The sequence below is a fragment of the Piliocolobus tephrosceles genome, chromosome 15 (assembly GCF_002776525.5).
Source record: "Piliocolobus tephrosceles isolate RC106 chromosome 15, ASM277652v3, whole genome shotgun sequence".
Taxonomy (NCBI): domain Eukaryota; kingdom Metazoa; phylum Chordata; class Mammalia; order Primates; family Cercopithecidae; genus Piliocolobus; species Piliocolobus tephrosceles.
In genome coordinates, this window is record NC_045448.1 from 3,307,328 (window position 1) to 3,324,769 (window position 17,442).

Genomic DNA, 17,442 nt, shown 5'->3' on the forward strand with positions numbered 1-17,442 from the left:
GGGGAGGAACGGAGATCAGTGGTTCCCCGGGGCCGGGCGGGGAGGAACGGAGAAGTGGACCACAGAAGGTTTTTAGGGCAGAGAAACGACTCCGTATGACTTGAAAATGGTGGACATGTGTCATTATACATTTGTTCAAATCCACAGAATGTACAACAGCAAGAGTGGACCCTCATGTGAACTGTAGACTTGGGGTGGTCCTGATGTGCCAGTGCAGGTTCATCAGTTGAAACAATGTACTGCTCTGAGGAGAGAGGTTGATAAGGGGGAAGACTGTGCAGGTCAGGGGGATGGGTGTGTATGGGAAGTTTCTATATCTGCTTCTCAATTTTGCTGTGAAGTTAACACTGCCCTAAAAAACAAAGTCCAATAAAACTTACTTTTATTTTTATTTTTTTGAGACAGAGTCTCTCTCTGTCACCAGGCTGGAGTGCAGTGGCGCAATCTTGGCTCACTGCAACCTCCACCTCCCGGGTTCAAACAATTCTCCTGCCTCAGCCTCCCAAGTAGCTGGGACTACAGGCCCACACCACCACACCCAGCTAATTTTTGTGTTTTTAGTAGAGACAGGGTTTCACCATGTTGGCCAGGATGGTCTCGATCTCTTGACTTCATGATCCACCTGCTTCAGCCTCCCAAAGTGCTGGGATTACAGACGTGAACCACCGCACCCGGACTTACTATTTTTTTTTCTATTTTTTTTCTTTTTTGAGACAAAATCTGGCTCTGTCGCCCAGGCTGGAGTGCAGTGGCGCAATCTCAGCTCACTACAAGCTCCGCCTCCCAGGTTCACGCCATTCTCCTGCCTCAGCCTCCCAAGTAGCTGGGACTACAGGCGCCCGCCACCATGCCCGGCTAATTTTTTTTTTTTTGTATTTTTAGTAGAAATGGGGTTTCACCTTGTTCACCAGGATGATCTCGATCTCCTGACCTTGTGATCCACCCGCCTCGGCCTCCTAAAGTGCTGGGATTACAGGTGTGAGCCACCGCGCCCGGCTGAAAAAAAAAATTGTTTTAAACTGAAAGCATTCAGACGCGCAGAAGCTGAAGGAATCCTTAACAACAGATGTGCGCTACAAGAAATGTTACACGAACTCCTACAGGCAGTAGGGAAAGAATGTCAGAAATACGGACCCCACACCACAGAATGAGGGGCACTCGGAATGAGAGCTACACGGGTAATCAGAGATTTTCTTCTTCTTGTTCAAATCTCTTTACAAGGTAACTTACTATTTAGACAAAAATAAAAACAATGTACTGTGGGGTTTACAAAAGTAAACTGGGCCGGGCACAGTGGCTCATGCCTGTAATCCCAGCACTATGGGAGGCTGAGGCATGCAGATCGCTTGAGCTCAGGAGTTCAAGACCAGCCTGGCAACACAGTGAGATTCTGTCTCAAAAAAAAAAAAAAAAAGTTAATTGTCTGAAACAATGGCACCAAGATGAGGTGGAGAAACAGGAGCTCAAGCTGTGCCGACATGCAGAGGTGCACTAATACTTGAAGCCTGGCAGGTCGGTCAAGGATGAAACTTCTGGTTTCTGGTTGGACACGTAAAGCACTTGGAAGTCTTACTCCCCTTCTTAGATCCAACAGAGAACTGAAGTCCCTGGATAAATTACTACCTTGAATCTGGAGAGAGAAGCGGATACACAGAACCACAGCTGAGATCAGTTTCCCTGGAGCCATGAACTGGTAGGAACACTTCCAAGGCAATTTGGAGAAACTGCTGCAGGCTGAGTGTGAACTAGCTTGAGAGAGATCTTGGGCGCCTGGTATGACAGGGACATTGTACTTTTATGGGTTTGCACATCCAGAAACCCCCACCTTGTGCTCACAACAAAGATCCAAGAAAAATCCCTTTACGTATCAGGCAATAAAAGGGAAAAAGGAACCATTTTTAAAAACCCCCAGAACTCTGTCCATAACAAAAACCAAGGGAAACAACCTTGCCGGAGCCTTCTCTGTCATGGGGGAAGGGCAGTTGGCCAACTCCAGCCCTCTCTAGCCCAAAGGAACAAAAAAGACGCTAAGAAACACTTCTGACTGTCGGCCCAAAAACTCAGGCCTGGTAAAAGACTAAGACCCCTGATCATAAGCCTAAGATTATAGAACACTTCTCCTCCCCAATGCCTCACCCTCACATCAACAGGGCCCCAGAACAGTAAGTGAATCAAAGCTGCAAGGAATAAATATCTTAACAAAGGAGTTTTTAGGAAAGCAAAGACATCCAGGGGAGACAAAACAAAACAAGGAAACCAAAGCCTCTGGCATCTACAGCTACAGCAAACATTCAACACAACAAAACTTCTACCAAGATAACCTAACACCCCACATGAATGGCCTCTTCACCTCAGCTCCTTTTAACAGATACAGCATATCAGGCTATCAACACAAATAACAAGGCACGATATAAGGCGAGAAAAAATACAGTGTGAAGAGACAAAGCAAGCAGCAGAGACTGACTGGGACGGGTCACATATTTTGGAATTATCAGATAGAGAATTTTAAAAATTGTGGCTATAGTAAGGGTGATATGGTTTGGCTGTGTCCCCACCAGAATCTCATCTTGAACTGTAGTTCCCATAATCCCCACGTGTGGTTGGAAGGAACCAGTGGGAGGTAATTGAATCATGGGGGGGCGGCTTTCCCCATGCTATTCTCGTGATAGTAAGTTCTCATGAGATCTGAGGGTTTTAGAAGGGGCTTCCCCCTTCATTCAGCTCACATTCTTCTCCTTCCTGACATCACAGTGAAGAAGGATGTGTTTGCTTCCCCTTCTGCCATGATTGTAAGTTTCCTCCCCAGCCCTGCAGAATTGTGAGTCAATTAAACTTCTTTCCTTTATAAATTACCCAGTCTTGTGCAGCACACCAACATGGCACAAGTATACATATGTAACAAACCTGCACGTTATGCACATGTAGCCTAGAACTTAAAGTATAATAAAAAAAATAAAATAAAATAAATTACCCAGTCTTGGGCAGTTGTTTATAGCAGCATGAGAACAGACTAATACAAAGGGCTCTATGGAAAAAGTAGACCACATGCAAGAACAGATGGGTAATATAAGCAGAGAGAGGGAAGCTCAGAGAGAATCAAAAGAAAATGCTGGAGATCAAAATCACTCTAACACAAACAAAGAATACCTTTGATGGGTTCATTAGTAGAATGGACTAAGTTGAAGGAAGAATCAGCAAGTTTGAAGACATGTCCATTGAAACTTCCCAAACTGAAGTGCAAAGACAAAGAAGAATGGGAAGCAGGGATTGGGGGAGAATAAAATAGCCCTGAACTGTGGAACAATTATAAAAGATGTAACATACGCATAAACGGTATAACAGAAGTAGAAGAAAGAGAACAAAGTGAATAAATATTTGAAATAATGTCCATAAATTTTCCAAAATTAATGACAGACACCACAGAGATCCAGAAAACTGAGAGAACACCGAGCAGGATAAATGCGAAAACATCCGTACCTAGGCATATCATATTAAACTTACAGAAAGCAAAAGACAGAAAACCTGGAAAAAGGCCAAAGGAAAAAATGCACCTAACCTATAAAAGAAAAAAGATAAAGAATTACATCAGACCGTTCCTCAGAAACTATACAAGCAAGCAAGAAAAAAAAAAACTACCAAACTAGCAATCTGTATCCAGGAGAATTATTCCTTAAAAGTGAAGAAGAAATAAAGACTTTCTCAGACAAACAAAAAAGAAAAGAATTTGTCGCCAGTAGACCGACCTATCTTGCCAATAAATGTTCACAGAAGTTCTTCAAATGAAAAAGAAAATTATATAAGTCTGAATCTCAGATCTAAGTAAAGTGGAAAGAGAGAGTAGAAATAAGAAAACTAAAACACAATCTTTTATTTATTTGTTCTTCATTGATCTAATAGATAACTGTTTATTCAAAGTAATGTCAGTAATAATGTATTAGGTGATTATGAGATAGGGAGAATAAAATAAATAACAGCAATGTTGTAAGAGATGGGAGGGAGGAATTGGGAATACTCAGTTATTGGGTAAATGTATACTATAAACTCTAAGGCAACCACTAAATTTTTTTTTTAATGGTAAGCTAAAAAGAGAGAAAGTAGAATCATATAAAATGTTCAATTAAAACCAGACAAGGCAGAAAAAGAGGGGAATATTTAAAAACAACAATAGGCCGGGCACGGTGGCTCAAGCCTGTAATCCCAGCACTTTGGGAGGCCGAGGCAGGTGGATCACAAGGTCAGGAGATCGAGACCATCCTGGCTAACACGGTGAAACCCCCGTCTCTACTAAAAATACAAAAAATTAGCCTGGCGAGGTGGCGGGCGCCTGTAGTCCCAGCTACTCGGGAGGCTGACGCAGGAGAATGGCATGAACTCAGGAGGCAGAGCTTGCAGTGAGCCAAGATTGCGCCACTGCTCTCCAGCCTGGGCGACAGAGCGAGACTCTACCTCAAAACATAAATAAATACATAAAAATAAAAATAAAATAATAAAGAACAAGCATGGCAAATAGAAAACAGTCCCAAATATGGTAGACATTAATTCAACTGTATTAATAACCAATTTAAACATGAATGATCTAAATATACCATTAACAGAAAGAAACTATCAAAATGGATTTTAAAAACTAACTATAATACATGTCATCTACAAGAAGCCCTCTCTAAATATGAGACACAAATAGGTTAAAGTAAAGGAATGGAGAAAGATATACCATAGTAACACTAATCAAAAGAATGCTGTCCAGAGACAGTGCTTCATGCCGGTAATTCCAGCACTTTGGGAGGCCAAGACAAGATCACTTGAGCCCAGGAGTTCAAAGCAGCCTGGGCAACACAGGGAGACCCCACCTGTATGAAAAATAAAAATGAATTAGCCAGTCTTGGTGGTGTGCACCTGTAGCCCCAGCTGCTTAGGAGGCTGAGATGGGAGGATCACTTGATCTTGAGAGATTGAGGCTGCAGTGAGCCATGATGGCACCACTGCATTTCAGCCTAGGTGACAGAGAAATACTTTGTCAAAAAAGGAAGAAGGGAAGGGAAGAAGGAAGGGAAAGAGAAGGGAAGAAGGAAAGGAGAGGAAAGGAAAGGGAAAGGAAGGGAAGGGAGGGGAGGGGAGGAGAGAGGGAGGGGAAAGGGAAGGGAGGGAAGGAAGGAAGGAAGGAAGGAAGGAGAGGGAGGGAGGGGAAGAAGCTGAGGGAGCTATCTGAATTTTAAAAACAGCAAAATCATCAGAGATACAGAGGGACATTATGTAATAATAAAAGGGTCAATCTTCCAAGGAAACATAACAATCTTTATCACATATGTACCTAACAGCTGAGCATCAAAATATGTGAGGCTAACACTGACAGAATTGCAAAGAAAGATAGACAAATACACTATTATAGTTGGAAATTTCAATGCTAACAGTAATTGACATCCAACAAGCAGAAAATCAGAAAAGATATAGTTGATCTGAATAATACCATCAATCAACTATTCGTATTGGCATTCATAGATTACTTCATTCAACAACAACAGAATATATCCATTCTTCTCAAGCTCACAAGAAACATTCACCAAGACAGATAACATTCTGGACCATAAAACAAGTCTCAATATATTTATAAAGACTCAAATTATACAAAGTTTATTCTCTGACTACACCGGAAATAAATTAGAAACAAATTTAAAAATCTAGAAAAATCCCCAATTAATTGGAAACTAAAAATATCTAAAAACAAAACAAAACATCCCCACAAGTCAAAGATAAAATTAAAAAGTAAATTAATTAGAACGTACTTAAAATTAAATGAAAATGAAAAATATATCAAAATTATCAAAATGTGTGTGATGCCACTAAAACAGTACTCTGGGGGAAATTTACAACACTAAACCCCGTACTACAGAAAGAAAAACGACACTCTGCAAGGCCAGCGTGGGAGGATCACTTGAGACCTGGAGTTCAAGACCAACCTGAACAACCTGGTGAGATTCCATCTCTACAAAATCTTTTTTAAAAAAAACTAGCCAGTCCAGGCGCGGTGGCTCATGCCTGTAATCCCAGCACTTTGGGAGGCCAAGACGGGCAGATCACCTGAGGTCGGGAGTTTGAGACCAGCCTGACCAACATGGAGAAACCCCGTATCTACTAAAAATACAAAATTAGCTGGACGTGGTGGCACATGCCTGTAATCCCAGCTACTTGGGAGGCTGAGGCAGGAGAATCGCTTGAACCCAGGAGGTGGAGGTTGCAGAGAGCTGAGATCGCACCATTGCACTCCAGCCTGGGCAACAAGAGCAGAACTCCGTTTCAAGAAAAAAAAAAAATTAGCCAGGCATGGTGGCACATACCTGTAGTCCTAGCTACTCAGGAGGCTGAAGTGGGAGGACTGCTGGAGCCCAGGCGTTCGAGACTGCAGTGAGCTATGATTGTACCACTGCACTTTAGCCTGGGTGGTAGAGCAAAATAATAATGTTAACAATGTCTGTTTCTAAAATAATAATAAAAATAATGACGAAGAAAGAACTCAAATCAGTGACTTCAGCTTCCACCTAGGGAACTTAGAAAAAGGAGCAAATTAAAACATGTAAAAGAAGACAAATTATAAAGGTCAGAGTAGAATCCAATGAAATAAAAAATAGAAAAAGAGAAAAATCAATGAAACCTAAAGCTCTTTGAGAGGATCAATATAATTGATAAGCCTCTATCCAGACTCACGAAAGAGAGAGAAGACACAAATTATCAGTATCAGGAATGAGAAAAGACAGCACTACATACTCTATAGATATTAAAAGGATAATAGAAAATATTCCAAATAATTTTATGGCAATAAATTTGACAACTCAAATGAAATGGACAAATGCTTTGAGAGAAACAAACAAATAATGCTCATTCAAGAAAAAATGGGTTACCTGAGTAGCCCTACTGTCTAGTAAAGAAATTGAACTCAAAGTTAAAAACCTTCCCACAAACAAAACTACAAGCCAAGATGGCTTCATTGGTGAATCTCCAAACATAAGGAAAGAATAATACTATCTACACATACTCTTCCAAAAAACTGAACAGGAGGGACTACTTCCCAGCTCATTTTATGAGATCTGCATTACTCTGATACGAAATTCAAACTAAGACATTGATACAGTTTGTCAATGTGTCCCCACCCAAATCTCATGTTAAATAGTAATCCTCAGTGTTGGAGGTGGGACCTGGTGGGAGGTGACTGGATCACAGGGATGGATTTCTCATGAATGGTTTACACCACTCCCTTGGTGCTGGCTTCACCACAGTGAGTGACTTCTTGCAAGATCTGGCTATTTAAAACTGGGTGGCACCTCATTCTCTCTCTTGTTCCCACTCCTGTTATGTGAGATGCCTGCTCCCACTTTGCCTTCTGCCATGACTATAAGCTTCCTGAGGCCTCTCTAGAAGCAGAAGGAGTGGGGCATTGCTATAAAGATACCTGAAAATATGGAAGCAGCTTTGGAATTGAGTAACAGGCAGAGATTAGAAGTGTGTAGAAGGTTCAGAAGGAGAGAGAAAAGATGAGGGAAAGTTTGGAACTTTTTAGAGACTGGTTAATTGATTGTGACCAAAATGCTGATAGTCATAGGGACAATAAAGTCCAGGCTAATGAGGTCTCAGATGGAAATGAGGAATTTATCAGGAATTACAGCAAACATCATACATGTTTGCCTAGCAAAGCACTTGTCTGCATTCTGTTCATGCCCTAGGGATCTGTGGAAGTTTGAATTTGAGAGTGATGACTTAGGGTATATGGTAGAAGAAATTTCTAAGCACCAAAGTGTTCAAGATGTTTCCTGCCTGCTTCTAACAGCCTATGCACAGATGCAAGAGCAAAGGAATGACCTGAAGCCGGAACTTATATTAAAAGGGAAGCAGAGCATAAAAGTTTGGAAAATTTGCGACTTGGCCACATGGCAAAGAAATAAAAAGTTTTTGAGAGAGGATTTCAAGCAGGTTTGTAGAGCAACCACTTCCTTGAGAAATTTACATAACAACAAAGAAGCCAAGGGCTGATAGCCAAGACAATGGGGAAAAACCCTCAAAGGCATTTCAGAGACCTCTTCCTAGAGAAATTTGCATAACTTCAAAGATAGCCAAGGCAATGGAGAAAAAAACCTCAAATGCATTTCAGTGACCTTCAGGCAGCCCCTCCCATCACAGGGCAAGAGGTCTAAAAGGAGAGAATGGTTTCATGGACCAGGCCCAGAGCCCCTCTGCCCTGCAGAGTCTCAGGACACTGCTTCCTGCATCCCAACTGCTTGGGTTCTGCTAGGGTTCTAGCCTCAGAGCAAAAGGGCCCAGGTACAGCTCGGGCCACAGGTCCGGAGGGCACAAGCCATGAGCCTTTGCAGCTTCCATGTGTTATTAAGCCTGTGAGTGCACAGAGTGCAAGGGTTGAGGCTTGGGATTCTCCAACTAGATTTCAGAGAATGTATGGAAAAGCCTGGGTGTCTAGACAGAAGTCTGTTGCAGGGTAGAAGCCCTCATGCAGAACCTCTACTAGGACAGTGCAGAGGGGAAATGTGGGGTTGAAGTCCCCACACGAAGTCCCCACTGGGGCACTGTGTAGGTGCTGTGGGAAAAGAACCACCATCCTGCAGACCCAAGAATGATAGATTCACTGGCAGCTTGCACCCTGCACCTGCAAAAGCTATAGACACTCAAAGCCAGCCCATGAGAGCAGCCTCAGAAGCCCCTGCAAAGCCACAGGGGGCTGCCTAAGACCTTGGGAGCCCACTCTTTGCACCAGTGTGCCCTAGATGTGGGACATGGAGTCAAAGGGTATTATTTTGGAGCTTTAAGATTTAATGGCTGCCCTGCTGAATTTTGAACTTTCATGGGTCCTGTAGCTCCTTTCTTTTAACCAATTTCACCCTTTTAGAATGAGAATATTTACCGAATGCCTTTACCCCCTTTGTATCTTGGGAGTAACTAACTTGTTTTGATTTTACAAGCTCACAGGTAAAAGGAGATGAGTATCAGATGAGACTTTGGACTTGAAATTAGGACTTTTGAGTTACTGCTAGAACAAGTTCAGACTTTGGGGGACTATTGGGAAGAGATGATTGTATTTTGAAATTCAAGAAGGGCATGAGGCTTGGGAGGGGCTAGGGGCAGAATAATACAGTTTAGATTTGTGTCTCCACCCAAATTTCATATTGAAATGTAATTCCCAGTATTGAAATTGGGACCTGGTGGGAGGTGACTGGATCATGAGGGTGGATTTCTCATGAATGGCTTAGCACTATCTTCTTGGTGCTATCCTCACTATAGTGAGTAATTTCCTGTGAGATCTGGTCATTTAAAATGGTGTGACACCTTGCACTCTCTTTCATTCCCACTCCTGTTATGTGAGATGCCTGCTCCTACTTTGCCTTCTGCCATGACTGTAAGCTTCCTGAGGCCTCCCCAGAAGCAGATGGTGGTGTCAGAAAACAGATGCTTCCTGTAGAGCCTGCAGAACTGTGGGCCAATTAAACCTCTTTTCTTATAAATTACACAGTTTCAGGTATTTCTTTATAGCAATGCAAGAATGGCCTCATACAGACATTAAAAGAAAAAGGAAAGAAAATATTGCATTTATTAGTAGTGAATATAATGATACTGCTTTCCCAGGTAATCCAGGGCTCCCTTACCTTTTCTTCATAATTTGGCAGTTTATCTTTGCATATGGTTATGATGTCCATCCAGGAGTAGTTCCTCTCTCTTCGGATCTTTTCTAATTCTGGATCATTCTCATATTTGTCAGCATCCAGCTAAAAGAGTTAACCCACCACAAACAAGAGCTCAGATTAACAAGGAGATGTAGAAACATTCTCTTTCTGGATCTCCAATATGATTTTATACTCCAAATTTATCATTTGTTATTCTTTCAACCATCAACTAACTCTCTTCATCTCTTCTATCCATTTAATGGATTTTCCATTCTCCAATACACCAGCTATACATATAACAGATTTCTGTTTGATTTCTGCCTCCCTTTTCTGCAAGAGCCCATCCCAAGGAATTCTTTTTCCCATTTTGAGATGATGGTCTCACCAACTCAAGCCTGTCTGACCTATCCACAGATCCCTCACTGTGTCCTGTTTCTCTGCCACCATCCCACTCATGAGTCTCATTGATCCTCAATGCCATCTCTTTGGTCAGTTTGTTTCCATGAGCCAAACCATTGTATGCCCTCACAGCTTGCAAATAAAACTCAAGTTAATTAGGCTGAGTTAATTAACTTTCTATCATCTGGCCCCAGCTGACTTCTCTACTTCTATCTGTTCCTTGTCTCCTACTTTTTAAAGAACTCTACATTCTAAACCAAATAGGATGATTGGCTATCTTAAAAATATTTGATATTTAACATCCCCACAACCTTGCTCATGACAGTTTTCTATGCCTAAAATTCCCATTCAACATTTTCATTTATTACAATTCTATCTCTATTAAGGTTCAATTTTACTGTTCCTTCCTTACGAAGCACTTCCCTGATGAAGCTCCAGACAGAATTAATCTGAACTCTTAAAACTACTGGCAGTGAATTTAGCACACTTTATGTTTTGCAATAAACTGCACATTATATCATCACTACTTAACTGAACAACAAACTCCAGTGTTGCGGGAAGTCAGGGACCCCCAAATGGGGGGACCAGCTGGAGCTGCGGCAGAGAAACATAAATTGTGAAGATTTCGTGGACATTTATCAGTTCTCAAATAATACTTTTATAAAATCTTATGCCTGTCTTTACTTTAATCTCTTAATCTAATTCTGGATCTTCGTAAGCTGAGGATGTACATCACCTCAGGACCACTATGATAATTGTGTTAACTGTACAAATTGATTGTAAAACATGTGTGTTTGAACAATATGAAATCAGTGCATCCTGAAAAAGAACAGAATAACAGCGATTTTTAGGGAACAAGAGAAGACAATCATAAGGTCTGACTGCCTGAGGCGTCGGGCAAAGAGAGCCATATTTTTCTCCTTGCAGACAGCCTATAAACGGATGTGTAAGTAAGGAAGATATCACTAAATTCTTTTCCTAGCAAGGAATATTAATATTAATACCCTGGGGAAGGAATGCATTCCTCAGGGGAGGTCTATAAATCGCCGCTCTGGGAATGTCTGTCTTATGCAGTTGAGGTAAGGACTGAGCTATGCCCTGGTCTCCTGCAGTACCCTCAGGCTTACTAGGGTGGGGAAAAACTCTGCCCTGGTAAATCTGTGGTCATACTGGTTCTCTGCTCTCAAACCGTTTTCTGTTATTTAAGATGTTTATCAAGACAATACGTGCACCGCTGAACATAGACTCTTATCAGTGATTCTGTTTTTGCCCTTTGCCTTGTGATCTTTGTTGGACCCTTATCAGTAGTTCTGCCTTTTGGTCAGGCGTGGTGGCTCACACTTGTAATCTCAGCACTTTGGGAGGCCGACGCGGGTGGATCACCTGAGGTCAGGAGTTCAAGACCAGCCTGGCCAACATGGTGAAACCCCGTCTCTACTAAAAATGCAAAAATTAGCCAGGTGTGGTAGCGGGTGCCTGTAATCCCAGCTACTCGGGAGGCTGAGACAGGAGAATCACTTGAACCCAGGAGGCGGAGGTTGCAGTGAGCCGAGATCGCACCACTGTACTCCAGCCTGGGCAACAAAGAGTGAAACTCCATCTCCAAAAAAAAAAAAAAAAAAAAGTAGTTCTGCTTTTGCCCTTTGCCTTGTGATCTTTGTTGGACCCTTATCAGTAGTTCTGCTTTTGACCTTTGTCCTGTTCCCTCAGAAGCATGTGATCTTTGTTAAACTCTTATTAGCAGTTCTGCTTTTTGCCCTTTGAAGCATGTGATATTTGTACCTACTCCCTGTTCTTATACCCCCTCCACTTTTGAAACCCATAATAAAAACTTGCTGGTCTGAGACTCAGGTGGGCATCACGGTCCTACCGATATGTGATGTCATCCTCGGCAGCCCAGCTGTAAAATTTCTCTCTTTATACTGTCTCTCTTTATTTCTCAACTGGCCGACACTTACGGAAAATAGAACCTATGCTGAAATATTGGGGGCGGGTTCCCCCAATACTCTAGAATGTATTAAAGTACTAGTCATCGATATGTTATTTTCTACAAAGATGACTTTAAAACTTAGCACATCCACTGCATGATATGCACAGTACTATTTGCTATGGTCTGAATGTGTCCACCCCAAATTCTTATGTGGAAACTTAACACAAATGTGATAGTATTAAGGGGTGGGACCTTTAGGATGTGATTAAGTCAAGCCCTCATTTATAGGATTAGTGGCCTTATAAGAGAGATGAGCTGGGCTCTGTGGCTCACACCTATAATCCCAGCACTTTGGGAAGCCAAGGTGGGCAGATCACCTGAGGTCAGGGGTTCAAGACCACCCTAACATGGTGAAACCCCATCTCTACTAAAAATACAAAAATTAGCCAGGCATGGTGGTACACGCCTGTGATCCCAGCTACTCGAGAGGCTGAGGCAGGAGAATCACTTGAACCCAGGAGGAGGAGGTTGCAGTGAGCCAAGATTGCGCCACCAGCCTCGGTGACAAAGTGAGGCTCCATTTCAAAAAAAAGAAAAGAAAAAGAAAAAAAAGAGAGAGAGAGAGGAGGGAGAGAGGTAAGGGAGCAGTTTGCCCCCTCCACCACATGAGGACAGAGCAAGGAAATGACTATCTATGAGGACAGGATCATCATCAGACACTGAATCTGCTGGCACCTTAATCATGGACTTCTCAGCCTCTAGAACTAGAAGAAATAAATTGCTGTTATTTATAAATTGCCCAGTTTAAGCTACTTTTGTCATTTTGTTATAGCAGCAGGTATTTAGTTTATTCTAAAGGGATTTAGTTTATTCAAGCTAAAATAATCTTCCAATTGTTTGTGTGTATGCGAAAAGGCTTTTTAGAACTCTGTGTCACTAATAACAGATTAATAAGATACACAAACATGTCCATATGTGTCACCTCTGTTATATAAAAATTATGGGAGATGTTATATAGATATAATGTTTATATGGGGTGTGTGTGTGGTTTTTTTGTTTTTTTGGGTTTTTTTAGAGATGAGGTCTCAAACTTCTGGCTTCAGGCAATCTGCCCGCCTTGGCCTCCCAAAGTGCTGGGATGACAGAAGCCACCATGCCTGACCCAGCAGAGCTCATTGTTTTGGACTAAGCCACTGCACTAGGCCCCACGAGGAGACCAAACCAAAATGCAGCCACTCATGCCATATGCTACATGATCAAACTAAAACTTTAAAGCAGCAGGTGGATCTCAGACCAGCTTTTCCTGAGATCAGAAGATTCACATCTTCCTGAATCAGAATAAGGAAGTCGCTTTTTAACTCTTACAAAAAAGTAACCTAATGTAACTTGATGTTAACCAATCAGCTGTTTTCCCTATTGTTCTGTTTCTTTGTTGCCACCATACAAAACCCACTGTTGTGCTATTACTCTGTGGAGCTCTTATTCTATTTTGTAGAATGGGGGCTGCCCTATTCACGAATCAAGAATAAAAGTCAATTCGATCTTTAACTAAATTTGTTGTAATTTTGTCTTCCAACATCACTGATCCAGAATGGATATTAAGAAAGCACACAGGCCAGGTGCGGTGGCTCACGTCTATAATCCCAGCACTTCAGAAGCCAAGGACGTCAGATCACCTGAGGTCAGGAGTTCAAGACCAGCCTGACCAACATGGAGAAACCCTGTCTCTACTAAAGATACAAAATTAGCCGGGCATGGTGGCATGTGCCTTGTAATCCCACCTACTCGGAGGCTGAGACATGAGAATGGCTTGAAACTGGGAAGAGGAGGTTGCAGTGAGCCAAGATCACGCTTTGTACTCCAGCGCGGGCAAAAAGAGCGAAACTCTGTCTCAAAAAAAAAAAGAAAAAAAAAGAAAGAATACAAAAATACACAGGACATTAAAACCACATAGTAAACATGATTTAATTTTGATAGCCCTTTGACTCAGAGCAGAACTAGACAGTAGGAAAAACTGTTTGAGCCCATGTAATAATCTAAAAGATGACTATGAAATATTTTTTTATTCTTTGAATACATTTAGAAGTTAACCTGTAATCTCATTCTTGTTCTTAAAACCCTCAAATGCACAATGAAACTCCCCAGGTGTATTAATGTGAACCCTCTGGTTGTTTGGATTGTGGAAAAATTAGACATTATACGCCAAAATGTATTCTCCTCTCATTAATGCAAAACTATAAACCACTAGATTGCTTTGAAGATAGTACCCTCCAGCAAGGTAGGTGTTACATCTTTTCCTAGGAAAGGGCAAATACTACGTAAACATTAACACGCATGCCCCGTTTGGCACTGGTATGCCAATTGTCACTTCACTCTTCTGTTATTTGGGATACAAGATGATCTCCAAATATATTACGCTGGAATATTCTATTCTATAATCCTTTCCCAAGGGAAAAAGTGTGATAATTGTGTTAACTGTACAAACTGATTGTAAAATCAATCAATGGTCCCGGGTAATCCTGTGTATTTTATTTAAATCACAAGAAGGCACATTAGATCCAGTGACCCCTCAGCCTATCCCTGAGGCCTCCCCTGGCCCTCTCCTCTGCAGTAAACCTTTGTTACTGCAAAACCACTTGCAAATAAACAAGGTGAGCATATCAGGACTGGTGCTGTGCAAGCAATGGGACACCTGTGCAAAGCCTTGCAGCGCCTTGCAAAGCTAGCTTTAGAGGCAGGGCTGACACCGGGCCCGGCCGGTACCCAAGCCAGCTCCACCGCCTGCTGGAGACGCCCCCACCCCACCACCGAGAGCCAGGCCCCAGGACCCTCGACAGACCGCAGCAGGACCCCGCCTGGATCCGGAGGTGCCTGGTCCCTCCCCCAGGACACTTCCATGCGGAGTCCCCCTTCCTCCGATATAAGAGAAACCCCTGCGCCTTTGACCGGGGGCATCCAGGCGGGCGCTGGGCGTCGGACAAGACCAAGCATCCCACGAGCTCGCAGCCTGCCACCGGCAAATCTCGCAGCCCAGCCGGCCGACCCTCTAGGCCGCTGCCAATTCCGGGGCTGCGCGTGCGCAGGGAGTCCCGGGTGCGAAGCCCCTCACTCGCCAACGCTGCTGCTGAGCATGCGCAGCACACCCCAGGCCACAGAAACGCACCGCCGACCCCCACTAGCCCCGCTGCCGAACATGCGCAGCACACCCCAGGCGCCGGAAGCCGACCGTCGACCCCTTAAACTCCGCTGTTGAGCATGCGCAGCACACCCTAGGCTCTGGGAGCTGACCGCCGATCTCTCAATGCCGCTGCTGAGCATGCGCAGCACACGCAGGCGCCGCGCAGGAGGCCCTGACTATCCAGCTGCACTGCTGAGCGACAGCAGCCCGCCCCAGGCACCGGGAGCGGCCACGGACCCCCCCCCCCCCCCCCCCCCCCCCCCCCGCCGGCTGGCCCCGCGCCCCCCCCCCCCCCCGCCGGGCCGCCCCCGCCCCCCCCCGGCCCCGGGGGGGGCCCCCGGCCCCCCCCCCCCCCCCCCCGCTTCCCCGCTGCTGAGCATGCGCAGCATACCGCGGCTCCTGGGCCGCTACCTGGCACCCGGAGGAGGCTGGGCTGTGCGCATCGCTGGGGGCTCGGCGTGTCCCGCACGCTCTGCGAGCTTTCGGGCCGCGTACCTTCCAGTAGAGCACCCCCAGCCGCCGGAGCCGTTCCAGGCCCACCGGGCGGTCGGGGTCGGGGCGATGGGGTTGCCGCGGGTCGCCCGGGGCGTCGTCCATATACCAGGCCTGCACCATGACGCGCAGAGCGAGGTCTGTGTTCGAACCGTAGGGCCGCGCTCGGAGCCCGGCGGCCGCGCTTTCTTTTATAGGGAGACGTAGACGCGCCGAGAAGCCGGGATTGGGCGGCGGGGCGGAGGCAGGACTGGCGCGGGACAGGCCCCACGGCTCCGCTTTTCGGAGGCAAAGGCATTCAAGCCCCGGCCCCGCCCTGGGCGCCCTCGGACCTGCCTGAGCCCAGCGGCCCGGGGTCAGCAGTTCTCCAGACGCGCGGGGGGGCTGGGTGAAGCTCACCGTAGGCATCGCACGTGCCTTGTGTATGCCGTTGCCGTCTCCCTGCACCTTCAGAGCAATCTTGTGAGGCGAACGACGTTAAACGTGTTTACAGCAAGGAAAGCAAATGCAGATAATAATAAGGATTTTGTAAGCTCATGCAACCCATATGGGTACAGTTGAGACTTGACAGCCGGGATCCCAGGTATGGGGTGAGACGTTGTCCCCCACCTCCCCGCTCTCCAGACTTTTGCAGTATCGGCATTCTGCAATGCTATCCTGTACTTTTTAAACTTCATCTTGTTTCCTCTTTTCATCGTTTCTCCCTTACCCATACGCTGTAATGTGCTAGTCTTTGAATAAAAACAAGCTTCCCCATCCCATTCTGAATTTTTCAGTGTAGCTAATAAAGCCCAGCCGCTTGACCATCCTAGATGTCTTTTCAAACCAACCAACTCAAAAAGATCAGATTATCTCAGCCATTCCCTCAGTGTCTTTAACAAATAACAATAAAGCATACAGGATTTAAATGAGACTGCTTAAGAGCACAACCCCAAAGCATGCAATTGACTCTTGAACTTCCAGAAATACTGCACCGAAAATACACACTTCTTTCATTTCTATTCCCTTGCTCTAATAACTTTGCAAATACATCCTCATTAGAGAGCCTATCTCTCCACCTCTTCAGGTGACCAGCTTCTACTCATCCTTCAAGACTGCATCTTAGACGTCATTGCCCATTTTTCCGCAGCACTCATGACAAAGCTTCATGCAAGAGTCTAATGGCAATCTCGCACCTCGCATTTTCTCCTTAACCCACCGCAATAAGGCTTCTCTTCTCACCCCTGGAGAACTGCTAATGACTGCCATATTGCCAGATCCAATCATGGCACTTCTGTTCCTACCAGCAACTTTCATCACAGTTGCCCATGCCCTTCTTGAAACATGTTCTCATTTTCCTTCATGAGGACATCCTGGCTGCTCCTTCTCAGGCCTCTCGTAGCTCCTGCTCCTCTAACCACTGGTTGGTGGAGCATTCCCGACTCTCCACGTCCTGTCCCTATCCACTCGCTCCAGGCGACTTTCCATGTTGTGCTGCCGGCTCCTACAGCCACATCTCCATCCTGGACCTCATTCCAGAACCTCAGGCTTGAGTATCCAGTTGGTAGTGTCACATACATGGCTGATAAGTATGTCAAACCTAACATGGCCAAAACAACTGATTCCCCACTCTCACCCCCAAAACATGCTTCTCCCTAGCCTTTCCCGTCTCAGTGAATGGCAGCACTGACTGCCCGGTGGCTTGATAAAAAAATCTAGGTGTACTCTCAGTTTCACCTTCCCTCACCCTCAAGATCCAATCCAATCTATCAGCAAGTCATGTTGCTTTGACATTCGAAACACAC

General features: G+C 44.6%; 1 protein-coding gene across 1 annotated transcript in view; it reads right to left on the bottom strand.

The window, feature by feature from the left end:
• ADI1 (acireductone dioxygenase 1) overlaps positions 1-16,022 on the bottom strand; it is a 27,747-nt gene extending 11,725 nt beyond the window's left edge. Inside the window, exons 1-2 of the mRNA XM_023198807.2 lie at positions 15,662-16,022; positions 9,642-9,761 (exon numbers count right to left, since the gene is read on the bottom strand). Of these exons, the coding sequence (XP_023054575.1) occupies positions 9,642-9,761; positions 15,662-15,781 (240 nt within the window). The 5' untranslated portion in view covers positions 15,782-16,022. The remainder of the gene's footprint in view (positions 1-9,641; positions 9,762-15,661) is intronic.
• Positions 16,023-17,442: the final 1,420 nt, after the last annotated feature.